Raw genomic sequence first — 21,213 nt, 5'->3', positions numbered from 1 at the left:
TTGTGGGATGATCACTCTCACTAAATGCTAAAGGGACAATGGGAGGCAGAACTAAAGTTGCATTTCAGTCATAGTTTATGCAGCATATTATTCAATATATCTGTTTTAAATTTAGCACCATTTAATTTTTTGACAAAGCTCAAGTATCAGCCTCATAATTTCAGTTGACCAGTTCCTTCAATAAGTCTCAGTCTTAAAAGTCTGTATTTATCTCTAATTCTTTGTTCTAACTCTTTGTATACTGCCAGTCCATACTGCTCTGTTTTCTTCTTCGTCAAACTCCGAGTAACATTTGACATGGTGAATTACTTCCTTCTTTTTTGGCTTCCTGGACATATCCTTTCCTCACTGACAGATCCTTGTCTTAGTTATCTCTGTTGATTTTTTTCTCTTCTACCTGAACTTTAAGTACTGGAGTGTCCCAGACCTCAATTTTGGATTCTCTTCCTTTCACCATCTCATCAAGTTCCATGGCTTAATGCCACCTAAATGTGCAAGCCAAAAACCTGGGAGACATCCTTGATTTTGCCACTTCCCCTATATCCACACAACCAATCCAATAGCAAGTTCTGTTGGTTCTTTTGGAAGATAAATCTCTATGGTCTCATGCTTCTACATGTCTTTCAAGCAGATGATCAGATTGCCTTTGTTTTGGACTTTCTTTTCAAGGATACTTGTATAGCAATGCAGCTTAGAAGATATAGTGCATACAGGTGGAGCAAAGATCCAGCATATCATCCATTATAACAGATTTAGGTTCCCTAATCTCACAGTTCCTCTGCTGTAATGCAGCCACTGACTGTGCAGAGGTCACCAGACCCACTTGGCATAGCCTATGGGAAGTGGAACTCGGGGAACCAGAGCCAATGTTGACAACCTGGCTTCTGCTATTGTTTTGAGTCATAAAGTCCTTTTTTGTTGCTATTGTTGAGGAAGATTTGCCCTGAGCTAACACCTGTGCCAATCTTCCTCTACTTTGTCTGTGAGTTGCCGCCACAGCATGGCTGATGAACGGTGCAGGTCCTTGCCCGAGATCCAAACCCATGAACCCAGGATGCCAAAGCAGAGCATGCCAAACTCAACCACTACATCATGGGGCCAGCCCCCATAAAGTCCTTTTTGACAGCATCAATGAAACTGTGGCAGGCTAACATATTATCTTGTAAGCAGAGTAAAATCTCAGACTCTACCGTCTTTGATAGTTTTGGCAACAAGAGTGGAATGGCTTTCTCAAAGAGGAAGTATGAGGGCCTTATGTGCTCATTAACAGGATTTGAGAGAAGTCTATGAGAATCAGTACCAACCATGTTGACAAAATTGTATGGCCAACCAGGCAATAAATAGTGCTCCACTTTATTGCCTATTAATGAGGAGGATTTGGGGAGGGAGTTGTAAGCTGAGTGACAGGAAGTAGGTTCAGATAGAGCTGCTGGACTGGTGCTGTAATTGTTGCTAACTCTCCTCTGTGGGTGGGGTGGATTTCCTCCCCAATCTAATTCAGGTCCTGGGTGGGCAGAAAATTCCACTCCCTTTCGTGTAAAAGTTGCAGAGACATTACACCTACACTGAGCATGAAAAGAGGGACCTTCAGAGAAGGCAGAGACCAGGTGAATCATTTGAACTTTGGCTCAGTTCCCTGGGAAGATGAGGGGGCAGGGTGCATAATACTAATTAAGGAAGAATGGCAACAGCTGGGCCCTCTTAGGGCTCATCCCCTGCTGTAGACTTTCATACTAAATTTAGATCCATTCCAAGATGACAAGGTCTCAGTTTGTTACAGTGGAAGCTGGCTGCAAAAAAAGAACTTTGCTCCTCTCTGTGAGATTTCCCTGAAACAGAAAAATGCTCTGAGAAACTATAGATGTGAAGCACTGGCTAGTATTTGGGCTCTTACTGACCTGGATTAGGTTTAAAATGCTAACAAAGGTACTGCACTAAAGAATGAGAAACTGATGCAAAGAAATCTAGATAAATTCTTACAGTCAGCTGGAGCACTGGAAAGCTTCCCTAGTTCTTATTGTTAAAACCAGGAAAGACCCAAAGAGATGTTATCATGATGAGACAGCAAATGCCCTGGATTAAGATGGACTCCTTTTAAAATGCTGCTGTGCAAGTCAAAACCAAGTTAGCCCAAGTGCACAAACCGTGTGCCCCAGGCAGAAAGCTATCTGGCCCTGACTTCTGAGTCAAGGGGTCCCCAAAATTGAAATGAATAGTGACAGTAACGATAATCTTGCCCTCCAATTTAGGGTTCTGGCTGCACAGAAACAATGGACCTTGTTTGGTTGAACCATGAGTAATTGCTGTGTGCTTGCAAACGTGCCTTACTTACTGGCATGCGGCCTCTCTCTCCCTCCACGCTGCCTGATTCCTCCCTTACTCTCCACTCTGATGTTAGCTGCCTTAAGAAGAAAAGTGCTTAAGGATTGGACGAAGGTCTCCCCATCCCCAAGGGTGGCTAAGGTTCATATGCATCAGACCCAGTATGCTAGGAAACTTCTGGGAGGGAAGAACTCAAATTTTAGGCTCTGTTGTTTACAGACAACCAAGTCACCATCCTACCCAGACCTGCTACGGGGAAGGCAGGGCTGGGACTAGAATGAAGCAAGTGAGGCACTTTCTTGAGATGCAGATTTAAGGGGGCACCAAAAACTCAGTAATCAAGATAAAGAGTATTTTATTGCAACATTTAAAAAAAATAAAAATTAATGCTAAAAACCCATGATGAACACAATACCAACATTTTAAATAAGGATAGCATTAGTAACAGTGCTCTGCTGTGACATATTTAATCTTAAGGCAAAAAGAAAAAGCTGTAACCCTGATTATGTCCTGATTGCTGCATAAGCAGGTGTCATCTAACCCGTTTTACATTGACTAGTGGAAACTGGGACTTGGGGAATATAAATGCTGACACTGGCTACAGTGATGGCTGTGAGTAATAAAGCCCTTTGTCTCTGAATCAGGAGTCTCACATCTTCTGCCAGCATTCCTGAAACTGTGGCAGGCTAACTTGTTAGATGCAAGATGGGTAAAAACCCTTCACAGTTCTTGACAAGTTCTGTCTCCATTGTTAACATCCTACCCTTAGCTCTGACTGGAGTACCTACCACAGCTGCCTAACCAGTCTCCTCACTCCTGATTTTGCCTTTCTGTCATATAGTCATAGTGTCTTTAGCAGCTTGATTTCTTTTTTTTTTTGGCTTGAGGAAGATTAGCCATCAGCTAACATCTGTGCCAATCTTCTTCCACTTTATGTGTGGGTTGCCACCACAGCATGCCTGACAAGTGGTGTAGGTCCAAACCCGTGAACCCGAGCCACTGAAGTGGAGTGCACCAAACCTAACAACTACACTTTGGGGCCGGCCCTGGATTTTTTTTTTTCCCCTAAAATGTGAGATCATTAAACTCCTTTGCTTAAAATCTTTTGATGGTTTCTTTTCTCATATAGAATAAAATCTGAACTTTTGCTATGGGCCATAAAGTCTTGCATGATCTAGCTGCCCTGCCTACTTCTCATATAAAGTCACTCTTCCATCTACTCATTTAACTGTAGCCATATATCTCTTTCTTTTCTAAGACACTTTTGCCTAGGGGAGTTTGTACTTGCTGTTTCTTCTGTCTAGCATGTAGAATTCCCATGGCTGGCTCCTTCCCAACCTTCAGTGAAGTATTATGAAATAGGCACTAGTAGGGGTGGCAAACATTTTTTGAAAGAATTTGAGATTTGATATATAGTTTTTTAAATCTTCAAAATGTTCTACATGGGAAAATTGGAATTTCTTTGTAAGTATTTGATCCTTGTCAAAATTCTAGAGTCGCCTCCAAAGTCTCTGCTTACTGTAGGTAAAGTGCTTCACTTGCCCCAACCCCAATAACAATCCAGCAGCTTGCTACTCGAAAAGTAGGGTCCTTTGTCTAGCAGCATCTCCATCACTTGGAAGCTTGCTAGAAATCCAGAATCTTGGGTCCCATCCATTCTTACTAAATCAGAATCTTTATTTTAGCACGATCCCTGGTGATTTGTATGCACATTAAAGTTTAAGAAGCACCGCAGTAGCATAACCCCCTTTTCCTTCCATCATGCACTTAACACTGCATGAGTTATCTGCATTTTCATTTGTTCATTATTTACTCTCCATTTATCCTCCCTTACTCCACACTAGACTATAACTTATGAAGGAGGAGATACTTGACTATGTTTGTAGCTGGTCTCCAAGGCCCATAGTAAGTGCTCACATATGTTTGGAAGATGTGAGTGAACAAAACACTCAGTAATTACTATGAATTAATTCCTTTATGGAAAACTTTACACTCAAACATGGCCTAGTGTTTATTTACACCATTTAAACTATGTAACAGATCCCTGATGACTCAGTGTTGATTTTTATACTGTCCAGCTTAGTTTCATTGTGATACAGAAGGAGATGGCCTGGATATTTCTCACAGATACTTTAAATTTTCGAATTCTTACCCAAGTTCTTGCTTGCTCTGTTTTGGATGCCTGTAATAGCTTCAATTAGTCTTGCTTGTTCTAGGCTTTACTCCTACAAATCCATCCTTCATATTAAATAGTGTGAAAGGTATGGGTTTGGATCAAAAAACTCGTGCTCCTATTTCCTAACTGTGCCACCTTGAAAGTTAATTATCCTCTGAGTCTGTTTACACATCTTTCTGATGGATAAGAAAACTTGCTTTCCAGGATGCTAATAAGGATAAGTAAGCAAAGCATATATGTGAAGCGTCTAGCCGAGTCAGGTCTGAGTTGATCAGGAAGAGTTTGTTTCTTTCTTACCTTTCATCATGACACTTTTTGCCTGAGCAAACAACCAACCAAAAGAAAACAAGAAAAATTAAAAAATTGCAAAAACTCAAAGACCTTAAACATTATTTAAATGAATTCCTCCACCTGGTATAATCTGACCAAGTTACCAATTCCTATTAGTGTCTCACTACACCCAACTCAACTTCCACTTGAGTAAGACCAATATTGCTGTGTTCTGCTTAGTTCCATTCTGTCTTGTCTCAAGAATATCCCCTATATGCTCTACATTCTGTAACTACCTTAATTGTACTTTTCTGCCAAGGTACAGGGTGAAATCCAACCTCTTCAGCAGTATTCCTGGAAAGACCAAGCTCTTACTGATCCAACTCTTCTTTGAAACCCATGGGCATTTAAGAGTTTGTATCACCAATTTAATTATAAACTGTTCTGTGTTAATCTTGAATTCTTTTATGCTTGTATTTTTTCCCAGCTGGGATATAAGCTTTTTGAAGACTGGAATGTTTATTTATAACTCACAAGGGGTGGCAAAGTGCTGAGTCATAAACCTTGTTGACTGTTTGATATCCAAATTCCTTCTAGCTGCCTTTCAATTATCAGGTACTTTTAAAATGCTGCTGATTCTCTTAGAGCCACAGGGTTTCCCTCTGGGAAATTTCAAATCTCAGTCTTGTTCTGGAATTTCTAGAACAAAGGTCCCCAGTTCAAATGGTTATAGTGTCCATGCAGTCATACGCATACGTGCAGGGAGCCAGGTGCAAGATTTCAGGGACTGGTGGGAGTTGTGGGCAACAGCAGCGAGAGTGCTCTGTTTAGAGGCATAAGCACTACTCAGGTCAGGCTAATTGTTACATGTAGGAATCTGAGTCTGCACCATGTTTTATTTTGTTAAGAGAAGCCAAGAATCTGGAAATTTATGTAAAATTTCTCAATTTTCCAACTTTGACAAATATTTCAAAGAATTTCCAAACAGTGCAGGCCAAACTAAAGATATCTGTGGGATAAGAAGAGCATGTGATTCATTAGAGCAGTGGTTCTCAATATTGGCTGCAAGTTAGAGTCACTTGGGGAGCTTTGGAAAATCCTGATATCCAGACCACAGACTAGGCCAATTAAATCAGAATCTCTGGGGCTGTACCTGTGGTAGCTTTATTTTTTTCAAAGCCACCCTCTTGATTCAATGTGCAGTCAAATTTGAAAACCACTGTGTTGGAGGCTCCATTCTACCTTCTCATTTCTTTTGTAAATTTAGGATTGGTACTATTTGTAAGGACTAAGTGAGGCCTCAGATGATCGCAGTGTGATTGGGTGCCTTAATTAGTATTGACCTTAAAACACTCAACTCTGCAACTTCTGCCCTATTTGCCTTATGACTTCTTCCATGCAGTGAAACTTTGAGTATCTTCAGCCAATTCTATTTAGTCAATTGATCTACTATATTGCTATCATGTTAAAGGAAAAAAAGTCATTATTTGTGTTTTAGAAATAAGTGCTAATGCATTCAATAATATTACATTTTTATAATGATATTTGTTTATTCTTAGTAATATTTTCTGCTCTATATTTTTTATTAGATTTTTTTGAGAATGAATAGTTTCTGATCTCATATCTGGAGTAAAATAATTAACATTGTAACTATTTTCTAGTACCATTACCCCAAATCATGTCTGCTAAGGATGGCTTCCTAAGAACTTAAAAAAAAAAATCTGTACAGATCCGTAGGAGTGGATGTGCACGTAAAGACTGAAGATGGAAACGGGGCATTAAATACATGAACTTTAGTTCTCCAGTTTCACCCCCACCTCCAAAAGTTCAAACTCCCCTGTGGTTCATATTATCTGACCTTTGATTTTACCAGTTCAGTTCTGATGTTTTCTCTTCTGACAGATTTTCAAAGTTTTTTATAGGTGGTCTTAGAAAGCCTGACAATCCCCTCAACATTCAACTTATGTTCTTTATTTTTCTTGCTCTTCCTTTAATACAGTCCGTAGGTTTCAGTGACATAGTTGTGAATAATTTAACAGACTAGATACATTAAGCTTTGCCACTTTCTTGATCCCCTGCTTTAAATAGCTTTGTCTTTTTTTTGAGCTGCAATATTCCAGACTTTGGGAATGCAGGAATTGCTGATAAGCAGAAGACCTGGGGACTGTTAGAACCCGCAGACGTACTTCATTTTGCGGAATCATGGTGCAACAAGGAAACCATTATGCCTCTGGAAAACTTTAGTCTATGATAACTTAAGAAATATAGAGAATAAAAACCAATTGCCTCAAGAGAAAAAATTCTTATGCTCATTGACACTAAAATCAGAATTATAAATGCAAAAGAAACTGACGGTTTCAACAATTTGAGAAATTATGATGTAATGAACTATTTCTTTCAGAAGAGAAGATAATTATATTTAAGCCCAGAAATTTGAACTATATATTACTAAAGACTATAAATAATGATTTAATTAGGTTACTTGGATATATACAGTAAAATTTTTAACTAGTTCAAAAATTTTATATATACACACTCACACACACACCCACCCATGTGCCTATAGGAACTAAAGTTGTAGAAAAAGTATAACAAATTAACATTATATTTTAATCTGTTTTAGAGAAGTGATGATACTTATTTGAAGCTTGAGTGAAAGTTTTTAGATCTTTAAACTGATCCTGGCTTAATGTTGCAAGTCCATGTTAATTTACAGACTGATCTGTGGTAGCCAGGTCCTCTTGTATCTAATTTGAAGTATTCTCACTAGCTTCTTAGTGGCTTAAGTCTTATCCTCTTGGCAGTGCTTTCTCTATTTAAAAGTTTTATGTGTGTGTGCATGTGTGTGTGTTACATTTTTCTCCCACTAGATTATAAATTGCTTTAATGAATGACCGTGCCATTTACATTTATCTTCCTTCCCTTGCCTAGCACAGTGCTTTGCATATAGTAGGCACTAATTAAATGCTTTAAAAACATATTGAATTAATTTACATATAAAATATAGCAGTTCATCATGGCTTTTATAATTACCTACCTAATTGCTGAGATGAAATAAAAGGAGTCTATAACATTGGCAGGATAAAAGAAGAAAGAAAAGGAAAAAACATTCAAAGACTTACTCTGTAGTCACTTGATGTCACATAAAATATAGGGAGGAAGGCCAACCAGATGATGCAAGTGGTATACATGGTAAAACCAATGAACTTGGCTTCGTTGAAATTTTCTGGGCACTTCCGCGTTTTGAAGGCATACACTGTGCATAAGATCACTAGGATCACATCGTAGGTAAGGGAGATCAACATGCTGGAATCTTTCACATTGCATTTTAAGATAACTGTTTCCCGTTTCTCTGGAAGGGTGTACCGCCTGGTGCCTGGAACCTCCAGGATGAGCCACACAGACACCACCACAATTTGCACCAGTATCAGACCCAGGCAGATGAAAACCTGAGAACTCGGGCTGATGAATTTTGGCCTCTGAGCGCCGTTCTTTACCCCATCGAAGATCCGGGCGATGCAGTTTGTCTTGGTCAGCAGGGCTGAGTAACAGACAGCGAAGGAGGTCCCCAGCCCCAGTCGGCGCAATGTGCAGATGACTGGTGATGGCTTGGCAATGAAGAAGAATGTCATGCAATATGACAGGCCAACCCCAAACAACAAGATGTAGCAGAGCTCCCGGCCTGATGCTTTGACCAAGGGTGTGTTGTTGTGCTTGATAAAAACAGTCACAACCATGCATGTACACAGAAAACCCAGGCAGGCGATGGTGACTGGACCAATGGCCCAGGCATCTTCCCACTTGATGTAGTCCTCGGGAAGGTCAAAGCAGCCAGAGAGGTCAGCAGTAGGCCACTGCCCAAGGCCACAATCCATACAGGTAAACTCGTCAGCCAGGTATTCATAGGGCTCGCAGGGGATGCAGATCCAGCAGCAGACATCCCCTGGTTGCATATTCTTCATTTCATTGGGGGCACAGGGGTCACTGCACTGGGAAGTGGGGATTGAGTTCCGGGACCAGTGGATAGAATCAACATCTAGTGATAAGGTTTCTGCCCAGTGACCAACCTTCAGGTAGGAATACTTGCCACCCACGTACTGGAAATTGAACACGTTGTATCGTCCCATTCCATCTCCAAAAGTGTCAAACTTGACAATGCTATCTGCACCTTTATTTGGGATGAATGGAGCTGTCATATGTAAAGTGAAAAAAAAAAAAAGAACACTGTTTAGGTGTCTTAGATGTGACCAGTCAATTACCTTATGTCATAGACTTAACAAAACAAAACTGAAATAACAGAGAATAGGGATTCTAAGGCTGAAATAATTTACCAATTACCATTGACTTTGCACATTAAAGCTACTAGAGTACTCATGTATTTATAAATTCATTCACTTAACATTCCTGCCAGCCTCCTGTGTGCCAAGTGCCAGTGATAAGCATGAGTACAACACAGTGCCTGCCTTCAAAGGAGCTTGCTAAGTAACAGGGAAACTGGCAAACATGTAGTGATATTCTACTTGGTGTGTAAATATTCATTTCTTGAAAGATTTCACAACAGGAGTTGGGCAAAACTTCATGTCTCATCCTTATTACGTATTTATTTATGTACTACCACCAAAATGTTAAATATTTTTGAGAAATTTAAAATTAATAGGAAGAATTTTTCTCCTTCAAAATGAAGAAAAATGTTTTCATTATAAATGTATGGTATGCTTCTCTTAAACAGTTCAGATGATTCAGAAGGAAAAAAATGGAAACCTGTCCATAATCCTTCAGCCTTAATATTTTCATGTTTTGGAGTATATTCATTCTTACTAGATACATGCATGTGTCTATATATGGCATGCTCCTATCTGCATAAACACATATGACCTGGATATCTTGGAGGCACCAACGGTATGTAGAAGCTAGATAACTGTGCTTTAAAGTTTGTTGCTAACTCTTCGGGATCGGCAGCCCTCAGGCAAATGACCTCCCCTCAGCCCTGTTGCTTTCATATAGCTCTCTGCGAGTTGCTAAGAGCAGCAGTTCTCTGAACATCTAAGTTTCCTCTCTTGCAGCTGTTTGTTCATCATGTCTCTCTTGCCAATGTCAGCTGCCACATTGATCATCCATTTTTATGCCGCCTGCTTTGGTCTTACTACTTCACGCTACCAATCTTTACTGTTTCCTTAGATGTAGAAGAAGAATGTTGATGATGCCTATACAATGCATAGACAGACTCTACTAGTCAAGGTAGGCCTGCCTGTGGTGGTAAAGAGACCCAAAACTGTTTAACATTTCAAACACAGTGGAAGTGTATTTCTCCTCATGCAGCAGTCTAAGGTCTTGGTTGGTGAGTATCTCTCTTTCACACGGTGATTTAGCAACCCAGGCCCCTTCCAGCTTGAGGGTGTGCCCATTCCTAGGGCCTCCTCCTCATCAGCATGAACCCAGTGGGAGGAGAGTATGAAGCAGGTACACCTGCTTCTTAAAAGTATAAACCTGGAAGTGGCACATGTTTTCATTCATTAGAAATCAGTCCCAGGGTCACACCGAACTTCAAGAGGGGCTGGGAACTGTAGTTTAGTTAGTGTGCCCAATTACAACCCCTCTATGGAATGGGAAAGGGTGACTGGAGGACACTGCAGAGTTACTCTGTGGCTGTTCGCTGTCTGCACTGCCTCCTCCCTGAGCTCCACTCCACCCTCTCTGGGGCTTGTGTTGTTCCAGCCTATGGGGGAACATGTTACTCTTCTTGGGTCTAGTTATTTTATGGAGGAAAGGGTACCTCAAGGAGTTACTTGGGTCCTTGGTGAAGAAAACTTGACATTTTATCAAATAGCCCTCTCCTGCCTTGGACTCATAGGTGCCCCTGGAGGTCTGGGCTGGGCAAGTTACAGTAACATTTTATATCACACATAAAGTCTGTTAGCAAGTGTAGTCTAATATGCCAAATTTGTTCCTCACTGATTATGATTTTTTTTTTCCCTTAGTGATCTTGTCATCTCAACCGCAGTATGACTTAACTAACATTCACCTAGCTTTCTGCCACATTCACAAACCCATCACATATGTGTGTGTGTGTCTGTACTCCAGTTGTGGATTGGCTTCAAGATCACAGTGAGACGGAATGATGTTGTGAACGAATGCACAGCTGGATTTAGATGGACTATGTGTGATTCTGATCTTTATCTTTTAATAGTTCTATGTCCTTAGGAAAATTAACCTTTCTGACTCTGTTCCTTAATCTGCAAATTATAATAAAAATAAAAATTACAAATAAATAAAAAAGGTGAAAAAAAGATCATTTTCCACTGATTTGTAGCACTTGCCAGATATGAAATTGCATGGTACTCAACTCTATGTTATTCGTTGTTTCTCTTGATCTCTTTCCACAGCAGTACGATCTTTCTGTAATTACTACAGTTTAGACTACACTTTAATATCTGTTAGGACAAGTAAACACAGGGGCTGAAACATTTATTACTATATTTTCAGGAGTAGGAGTCAATATCAGAATTCTTATGTTACTTAAAACTAAATTTGTTTAGTCTATGCTTAGAAAAAATTCATTAAACATTGTAGGGACTCCTTTCGTATGTTACAAATAAGCAAAATGTTGAATATTTTAACACATTTACATCAAGCATAGGAACCTGAGCTGTGCTATTAATTTTTTTGCTCTCAACTACCCACTCAATCTCCACCAATGTTCAGTTGATGTTATTAGATTATTATGGAAAATATTTGTAAAAGGAATCTATTTTACATCTTTAATTTAAACACTTTATTATTTTCACAGCTATTCTTGAATGTAAAATTTCTTAAAAGTAATATTTGATAGATGATAAAACTGATTGTTTTGTGTGTTCTTAACTGGAGGGGTTATTGGTAAGATTGTTGGCATGTGAGCTAATAATGTAAACATTAAAGATGTAAAACATTCCTTTTACAAATCTTTCCTGGAAATCATCTAACATTATCAACTAAACATTGGGGGAGAGCTGTTGCCTGGTTGAGAATAACAAAACTAATAATACCTCTGAGGTTTCTATGCTTGATGTAAAATGTGTTAAAATACTCGACATTTTACTTATTTGTAACATATGAAAGTAGTTTCTAAAATTTTTAATGAGTTTTTCTAAGCATCAAATAAACAGTTTGATGAAACATAAGAATTCTGATATTGATTCTTACTCTTGAAAATTTAGTAGTAATGTTTCAATTCCCATGTTTCTTTCTTAATTGTTTGAAAATGCTGAGCCTTAATAAATTTTTTAGAGATCTTAAACAAGGACTTTAGTTCTGGCTTTTACATACCGTTGCCACTATTTTTCATGAGGCTATTTAAAAACAGAGGGGCGGGATATGTTTAGACTTTCATCAGTTTTTTCCTCCCTACCTTGATATTTTGAAAAATTTCAAACCTATAGAAATGAAGAAAGAAATGTATAATGGACGCTATTGTACTGGAATCACTTATAATTAACTAACTGTTAATATTTTGTCACATTTGCTATATCTCTCACTTTTTTTTTTGCTAAAATATTTGCTATTAAGAAGTATAAAAATATGAAGCATCAATACCGATATAGAGCAGGAGCTGGCAAACTATGGCCCACGCGCTAAATTCTGCCTATTACCTGTTTGGCAAATAAAGTTTTATTGGAACACAACCATGCTCATTTGTTAACATGTTACCTACAGTGGCTTTCCCACTACAACAGTCGCGTTGAGTAGTTTCTCTAGAGAGTGTATGGCCCTAAAATATTTAATAAATGATGCATTCTATAAAAACCACATAAACTTTTTATTCCATAAAAAGCTTGCATGTTCCTGATAGCACAAGGAACCCATACACAGCGATTTGGAGCATACAATTTGGTATTAAAGTTAAATATTTGCATAAATATTACTCAGAAATCATGTTCTTACACATGTACCTTAGAGAAATCCTTGCACAGGTGTACCCAAAACATGTAGATGAATGTTATTAGTACTGTTTACAAGTGAAACACAAGCGGAAACAGTTCCAGTTTCCAACAGCACTAAAAAATTATATTGTGGATTATTCACAATATTATACTGTTGTGAAATGAAAGTAACAACAGCTATAGGAAAGAAGATGGGATGTATTTTAGAAGCAATATTGTGTGAAAAGACTATATGATTCTACTTTTATAAAGTTGTAAGATGAACAAAACTAAATATACTATTTGGGAGTACACACAGAAGTGATAAACTTTAAAGAAAAAGCAAATGAATGATAAAGGCAAAGTTTAGCATAGTGCACATGGGGTGAGGTGGAGGTATGCAGAGGGATGGGACAGGGAAGAGCACAAAAGTGGATGCCAGTTTGTTATATTCTGTTTCTTGTTTGGATGGAGTGTTTTTCATGGATGATTATTTTTTTGTTATGCTTCATAAACTGCATTGAGTTAAGTATATTCTCTGTATATTTAGCATTTCATAATAAAAATATTTAAAAATTAAAATTTGAGGTTATACTATTCCAAAAACAAATAAAAGGTGTTAATTAATCTTGTCATTCTAGGAGACTAATGCTGCCATTGTTTATTTCTCCTGATTGTCATATTCGGGGACTGAGAATGTAATTGCTTCTGTTGATATAATAAATTACTAAGAGATCTGCTAAGATATATTAGAAAAGATAAATAGTTTATATATACAAATTATAATCAGAAAAACCACTCCATTTAAATAGCATCAAAGAAATAAAAAAACTCAGGATAGACTTAACAAAATATGTGAAAGACCTATATGAACACGAATGAAAGACTCAAAAGAATGATAAAATAAATAAAAAGACATACCACATTCTTGGATAGCAAGACATAATATTCTATTCTCTCTTAATTGATTTAATAATAAATAAAAATTAATAAATTTCAATAAAAATACCAACTTAAAAAAAGAAAACCTAAACAAGTTGATCCCAAAGTTCATATGGAAAAATAAATCAGTAAGAAGAGCCAAGAAAAAGAAGAGCAGTGATAGAGCACTAGCATTACCAGATATTGTTACATATTATAAAGGCCCAATCATTAAAACAGTGTGATACTGGCTCATGAATACACGGAAAAACCAATGGAGGAGAATGAGATATCCATAAATAGACCCAATACATGCTACAATTTTGCATATGATAAAGGTGGCATCTCAAACAAGTGAAGAAGGATATTCAATAAATGATATTAGGCAACTGCATAGTCAACTAAAAAAAGTAATTTGGATTTAAATTTTATAACTTTTATCCAAATAAATCCTAAAAGGATAAAAGTTTTATATGAGAAAAATGAAACCAGTGCTAGAAATTAAAAAGAAATTAAAAATATTGGAATTTAGGAAGTCCTTTTTAATGAGTATGTAAAATGCAGAAATTACAAAACAAATTATTAAACCTAACTATATGAAATTAAAGCAAATTCTGAATAATAACCAACATAAATAATACAGGAGCTCAAATGACAAGCTAGGAAATAATATTTACAGCTGATATAATAGACAGTGGTCTAATTTCTAATCTATAAAAGATTCTAATAAACAACAGAAAAACAGTCAAAGAATACGAACAGGTTTCACCACACGGGAAAAACACATGGTCCTTAACACATAAAAATAGGTTCAACATCAATCAAAATAAAGAAAAATACAAATTGTCATAAGCAGAATAACGGTCCCTTAAAGATGTCCTCTAGAAACTGGAAAAGGCAAAAAGAATAGATTCTCACCTAATGCCTTCAGAAAAGAATGCAGCCCTGCCAGCACCATAACTTTCAGCCCAGTGCAATCAGTTTTGGATCTAACCTCTGAAAACTGTTAGATTATAAATTTGTGTTGCTATAAGAGACTAAGCTTGTGATAATTTGTTACAAAGCCAATAGAAAACTAATGCACAAAGTAAAACTACCTTCCATTTGTACATGTATTCTGTTAATGAGGCTCTTGTGAAGCAAGAACTCTTTTACACTGCTGGCGAGTATATAAACTGGTACACCTCTAAGGGAGGTGTAATTTGACCCTAATGGAGGGCAATTTGACAAAATTTTTCAAATTTACAAAGGCATGTAACTTTAGACTTGCTAATTCCAATTTGTGAAATATATCCTATAGATATACTTGCATACGTGTGAAATAATTTTTTTACAATTTTTTTATTCCAGGATAGTTTAGAATAGAACAAAATTAGGAATGATAAGTAATGAATAAAATGGAGTATTATGCACTTATCAAAAGAAATGAGGAAGAGTTCTATGTGCCACATATTATGGAGCTATACAAAAATCTAAAAGTCATGTTGTTATCTGTAAAAAAGTAAGGTATAATACAGTGTATTTATATAACATTTAATATGCTATCTTTTACATAAATTAGGAAAATAGAAGAATCTATTCTTTTTTTATTTTATATGCATAAATGAATTCTGGAAGGATACCCAAGAAGAGTGGTTACCAAAGGGCAAGAGATGGGAAATGAGCAGATGCATGGGAAAGATGGGAGGGAAATTTTTACTGAATTATTTTATATACCTTTACATTTTGAAGCATGTGAATGTATTACTTATTCAAAATATAATAATAGAAAAGGAAAATATAAATTGACAATCAAAGATCAGCAGACATTTGAGTAAACTTCTACCCCGAAAGAGAGAGACTGAAACAAGAAGAAAAAGAAACTTGGAGTAAATAGAGACAATGCAGGGAGCAAAAGACCAAAGCTTTAAACCAATAATGTGTTCAGAGAGATAAGAGAAGATGTTGCATCTATGAGATAGGCACACTATATTTTCAAGAAGGAACATTCAGAGAACAAGAGTGAGCTTTTATGGGGCCCCGTGGCGTAGTAGTTAAGTTTGCACACTCCACTTCAGCAGCCTGGGGTTCGCCAGTTCAGATCCTGGGTGTGAACCTATACACTGCTCATCAAGCCATGCTGTGGTGGCATGTCACATGGAAGAACCAGAAGGACTTACAACTAGGATAAACAACTATGTGCTGGGGCTCTGGCAAGGAAAAAAAAAGAAGAAGAAGATTGGCAACAGATGTTAGCTCAGGGCCAATCTTCCTCACCACAAAAGCTGGGAAAAAAAGATAAGCTTTTGGAAATGAAATAGCAGAAATAGAAATTCAATGTAAGGATTGAAAGATAAATTTGAGAAAACTCTCAAAGTTTGGCAAAAAATCCTGAGATGGAAAAATAGAAAATAAAACAGGAAAATTAGAGAATACTCTGTGGAATTTCAACATTCAATCAACAGGAGTTCCAGCAATAGAAAATAGAGGGAGGACATTATCAAGAGTCAGAGCAAATAACTGTGGAAAACAGACTTGACTTGGGAAAGAGTGAAGACAGAGACCTTTGTTCTTATAAGCTTGTCGAATTCATGTACAAACTATGTACATTCATTATTCTGATAAAAATAAATTATAAAGTTAAAAAAGTATAAAGAATAATTGAGAAAGTTGAGGCAGAACAGTTTAAGCAAATAAATTATTAAAATGATACTGCTGCAAATATTATAACAAGTCCTTGATAAGTAGGTGGTGCACAAAGAAATAGTCCTTTGGTGAAATTTTGTTTTTTAATATAAATTTTCCTTTTACTAAATTTATCTTGTTAAATATGTAACAAAGTATGGGCTAATGGCTAAATCCATTTAAATCCATAAAACACATTAAAGTACTTCAAATGCATACAATACAAATTCTAAAGAAAAATCCATTGTCAGCAGAAGTACCCTGATCTGTAGTTTGGAATAAAGGGTTGCTGTGTCTACACTAGAATGAGAAAGAATGAATACCTAGAAGAAAAAAAGTAACTTGTTTCTGTCAAATATTCCACTCGTGCGAATAATCCTGTTCCTGAATGGTTATTCCAAATGTGACGCTGGCCTGGGTAGTGAAGAGTCAGGTAAGAAAACCAAGCTCTTTCTCAGGTGCTGCTGAAGTGACTTCAAGTGTCAGAGCAGCTTGAAGCCCTAGGGTGTTGATCCTGTTGCCTTCCTGATGCCTTTAGAGTTGCCTCTAAGTCAAATAACTCACCTGGGAAATAGTTCTAGTCCAGTGAGCTGGAGCCATGGTTCTCTGGAGATCAGCTGTATAGTTCTTTAGGGTGAGGAAACTGGGGAGTTTCTTATTTCTCCAGTTGAATCTCCCAAGGGAGTGAGCATCTTTTGAAATGGAAAAAATAAATCACTTCCCTTTGTTGTTTTTGCAACATGAAAAAAACCAAACTAAATGGGGGAAAAATTGGAAAGATGGCAGAATTGTTTTCAAAAAGACTTACGACCTTCTCCAAAATCGAATTTCAGGCCCTTCACTCCTCCAGTTCCTCAAAATCAAGTCCTAACTTTTCAGAGAGAGCTTGATGTGGTCTCAAATCGGGAGAATGACTTCTCAGTTTAGTTCATTATCCAGTTAGTTCTGATGCCAGTTTCGAATGGATTTACTTGAGCAGTTTAACACCAAGGTGACCAGCCCTCCTAGAGCCCATTTGGTAGAGATGAGGCAAGTTTATGCCTTACAAATATCATAGGTCAATGGCAGGAGAAAATTAAATCGGTTCTTTATTTTTTTCCCTCAGACAGAAGTCCAATTAAGGTAAGACAATAATGTGGCTCTTAACAGGCTTTCAGTAATGGGAATATTACTGCCACTGCCGGGGTTCACATTCATAAATACTAATGAAGATGGCAAAAGCTACTAACAGCAACATGGCTTCAATTTTACAACATTTTACAACCAGGCCCTCACTGAGGTTTCTGTGAACTAATTTGATGAATTGGATTAAAAACATAGGTGAGAAGACAGAAAATGACATCTCCCTTGAAAGAGCTTGTTATTAGATGTCAAGAGGTAAAGAAATCAAAATCCTTTGGCTAGAGCCAAGAGAATCTTTTACAAACATCATGTAGCAGGAAGAGAGGAAAGAATAGGAATGAATCCCTGGCTATCAGTAATCAATTTACTTACGGATTAGGAACTAAATTGCTGAAGCATTGCCACAGTTATTTATCAACAGAGCATAGCTGCTGGAGCAAGCCCCACCTCGATGTCTTTGGTGCTCAGTCTCACATGTGAAAAATGCTGAGTAAGGACATAAGGTGCATGGTGAAAGTGAGTGTTCGAGAAAAGCTATTGAAAGAGTATTGCTTTTTTAGGGTGTTCTGTTGAAAAGAACTCTCTTCAGTTCTCCTGGAAAGTTAGCATGGCTAATGCTTCTAATGCTTTATATTTTACTGATTTCTCTATCTGGATTCTACATCTTCCTGTTGAAATTTTCGGCACTCAAGGCAGCTCAGAAAGGAACAGTGGACACTCAGACTGAGAATGAAGAATGTGGAGGCGAGGCACAGGCAAAAGACCAGTGAGTGAAAATTAGTGAGATTCCAATCCCTTCCACCCCCAATTCAGGGATCAGGATTTTGGGGCCTGCCTTTGCTTATTTTATTATTTTAGCTGGAGGTTTCATGGTGGCCCCTGAATCTTTGGTTAGGGACCCTCTTTACTGTGAGCTAATGCTACCACCACATCTTTTTCTACCCTCTCCTCCCCAACTCCTGCCCTCCCTGTTATATATTTTGCTTTGCTTGCATTCCCTATGGTGAATGTTTAGATTTTTAAAAACTTTTAATTGAAATATATATACAAAAAAAGGGTAAAAATAAATGAATTATCACAAAATGAACACACCCATGTAACATTATGGATGCTAAGAAACAGAACATTACCAGCCCCCTTGTTCCTGGCCCTATTCACCCTTCCTTCTCCCCAAAGGGAACCACTGTTGTACCTTTTAGTACTGTGAACTAGTTTGCCTCATAGTAAACTTTATAGTAATGTAATCATAAAGTATATATTATTTTGATGTAACACCTTTTGCTCAAAATTAAGTTTGGTGAGATTCATTCAAGTAGTGATGAGAATCTATAGTTAGTTCATTTTTATTGATGCATAATATTTTATTATATGGATGTGCCACAATTTGTTTAGCTATGCTTCTGTTGATGGACATTTAAGTCTTCAGTTTATATGAATAATGCTGTGTCTTTTGCTGAGTTATCCCAGAAACAAACCCCAAGACTAGATTTGAGTTCAAGTGTTGATTTGAGAGTTTAGAGGGGAGTGGAGAAGTAAGATATAGATAGGAATGAATCCAATACAGAGTGCATCCATGGGCACCAGGGGGTGTCATTTTCACTGGGGCCCTTTGGGAGACAGCATAGAATGGGATTTGGGACATAATACCACAGCTACTCACTAGCTTGGATGGGACTTCTCTTGTTTGTCATTGGTTGACGGCTGCTCCATGGCACTTTCAGCCTGCTCTAGGTACAGACAGAGCACGCTCCTGTGGCCAGAGAAAGCTCCTTGGTAGAGTCACAGGTACTTATATTAAGAAGCCATTGGCATGTAGGAAAATAGTGAGTGCTAAGGGGATTTCGGTGAGGCACTGAGAGCATCTCCTACATGCTGCTATGACTATTCCAATACACGTATGCATTTCTGGTGTGTTTGTGTGTACAAGTGTACATATGTATGCACATGTATACGTTAGTGAAACTGCTATATATGAGAGTTCCAGTTGCTTCACTTCCTTAAGTTTGCTGCCTTCTGAGTTTTAGCTATTCTGGTGGAAATATACTGATATCTTTGACATTGTGCCATGAGGTTACCAGCTCTTTCTCTGTGCTGACATAGTGTCCTGTACCTTTAAGGAAATAGACTACAATATATTGGAAATGTATCCATTGTGTGTCCACGTCTTCACTAGATCCTAAGCCCCTCTAGCCCAAGGACAATGTCTCATTCATCTTTGTACCCTCATCAACTAAGGCAATGCTAGGCACAGAGTAGGCATTCCACTAATTGTTTCCTAAACTGATTATTAGACTTATTAGACTGAATAGCATCATCTCAGGAACTTAAAAAACATGCCCATGACTCAGCCATACCGGAGACCAATTAAATATCAATCTTAGGAAATGAGCCTTTGCAGATTGATATTTTACTATATTATTACGCAGCCAAGATTAAAACCCACTGGCCTAGATCAGTGGTTCCCAGCCAGGGGTGATTTTGCCCCCGAGAAAACAGTTGGCAATGTCTGGAGACGTTTTTTGTTGTCATGACTCAGGACGGAGACCGCTACTGGCATCTAGTGAGTAGACGCCTGGGGTGCTGCTAACTGTTCTACAATGCACACAACATACCCTCCCGACAAACAATGATCCCGCCCAAAATGCCACTAGAGCCAAGAGGGAAAAGCCCTGCTCTAGGGTAATAAGTGTTTGGATTTCTAGAAATATTTTGATAATCTTAAACTTCTTTATAAATTGAAAACACCAACGCCAGATAAATTCTTTATGGTGTTATCATATTGAAGTTACTACTACCTGGTCTTTTTTCTCTCTCTCCAGTCATTTCCAGCTTACATACTCCCTTCAATATTCTCTTTCAAAGTCTTCTCTTTTTCTCATCCATCAGCAGCTTTACTGAACCCCATTCCCACCTTCCTCTCACCTCTACCACGGAGCCAGTTCATACAGATCTCTATGGTTTTCTTTCATCCCCTTTTGAAAACACCAGTCAACTCAGCTGAATGTCTCTTGCTGTCAATCACCTTCCAGGAAAGAGCAATTTCTTGTGTGTAGCAGGAGCAGGTGTCATATACCCTTTCAGAGCAGACTCACAGCAAGAATAACTGTTAGTGGGGAGCGTTAAGTGAGGTCTCTGTGGGAATTTTCTCTTTTTTAATGTGATGTCCCCAGCACAAACCTGAGCACCCAAGAACACTGTGACTTTGCAACACTCATCAAAAGTTTTTAATTTTGTGACAAGAAATTGAGAAGGCTGAGGACAAATTTAATTCTGTCCTCATGTTTTTTAATGTGGCAATGCCAACTAGTAGAGCATAAAGAACAAAACAAAGCAAACTCACAAAAGGCTTTCCCCCAAACAAAGTTGGATAGAAGTTCATATTCATGACTTCTTAAAAAGAAGGCATATGTCTGTTTCCCATTGTTCTGTCCTTCAAGCACTTCTCCACCTGCTGTGCTGCAGATCTAAGTGCTGCAGAAGAGTGAGCAGCGATATGGGCAGAAGGTGAAACTGGCTGAGAAAATCCCTGTTAGAGAAGTTCCAGTAAGTCAGCAGTGCAAACTATGATAAGCACACTTGAAAAAGGGTGGCAGAGCTAAGATTCTGAAGACAAGTAACAAGAATACTTAATAAAATGAGCTTTCCATTTTTAAGCAAACAATATGCTATGTTATATAAAAAACAGAACAACAGAAATTTTATTCAGCCTTTGAGGGTGTACTTTCCAGAGATAAGCACAGCAGCTTAGCATGCGGTACCTGAAATCTATGAGTGAAGTAAATGAATTTCTATTCTCTCGCTTTATGCATGCATGGACATGCATCTGGCTCTCTGTGTAGT

At 37.9% G+C, this 21,213-nt stretch overlaps 1 protein-coding gene across 1 annotated transcript in view; it reads right to left on the bottom strand.

Annotated features, from left to right (window-relative positions):
- Positions 1-21,213, bottom strand: part of GRM3 (glutamate metabotropic receptor 3) — a 95,659-nt gene that overhangs the window by 13,223 nt on the left and 61,223 nt on the right. The window contains exon 3 of the mRNA XM_046668753.1: positions 7,891-8,957. Coding sequence (XP_046524709.1) covers positions 7,891-8,957 — 1,067 coding nt within the window. The remainder of the gene's footprint in view (positions 1-7,890; positions 8,958-21,213) is intronic.

The sequence above is a fragment of the Equus quagga genome, chromosome 8 (genome assembly GCF_021613505.1).
Source record: "Equus quagga isolate Etosha38 chromosome 8, UCLA_HA_Equagga_1.0, whole genome shotgun sequence".
Lineage (NCBI taxonomy): Eukaryota > Metazoa > Chordata > Mammalia > Perissodactyla > Equidae > Equus > Equus quagga.
This window is presented reverse-complemented; position numbering and strand designations above follow the sequence as displayed.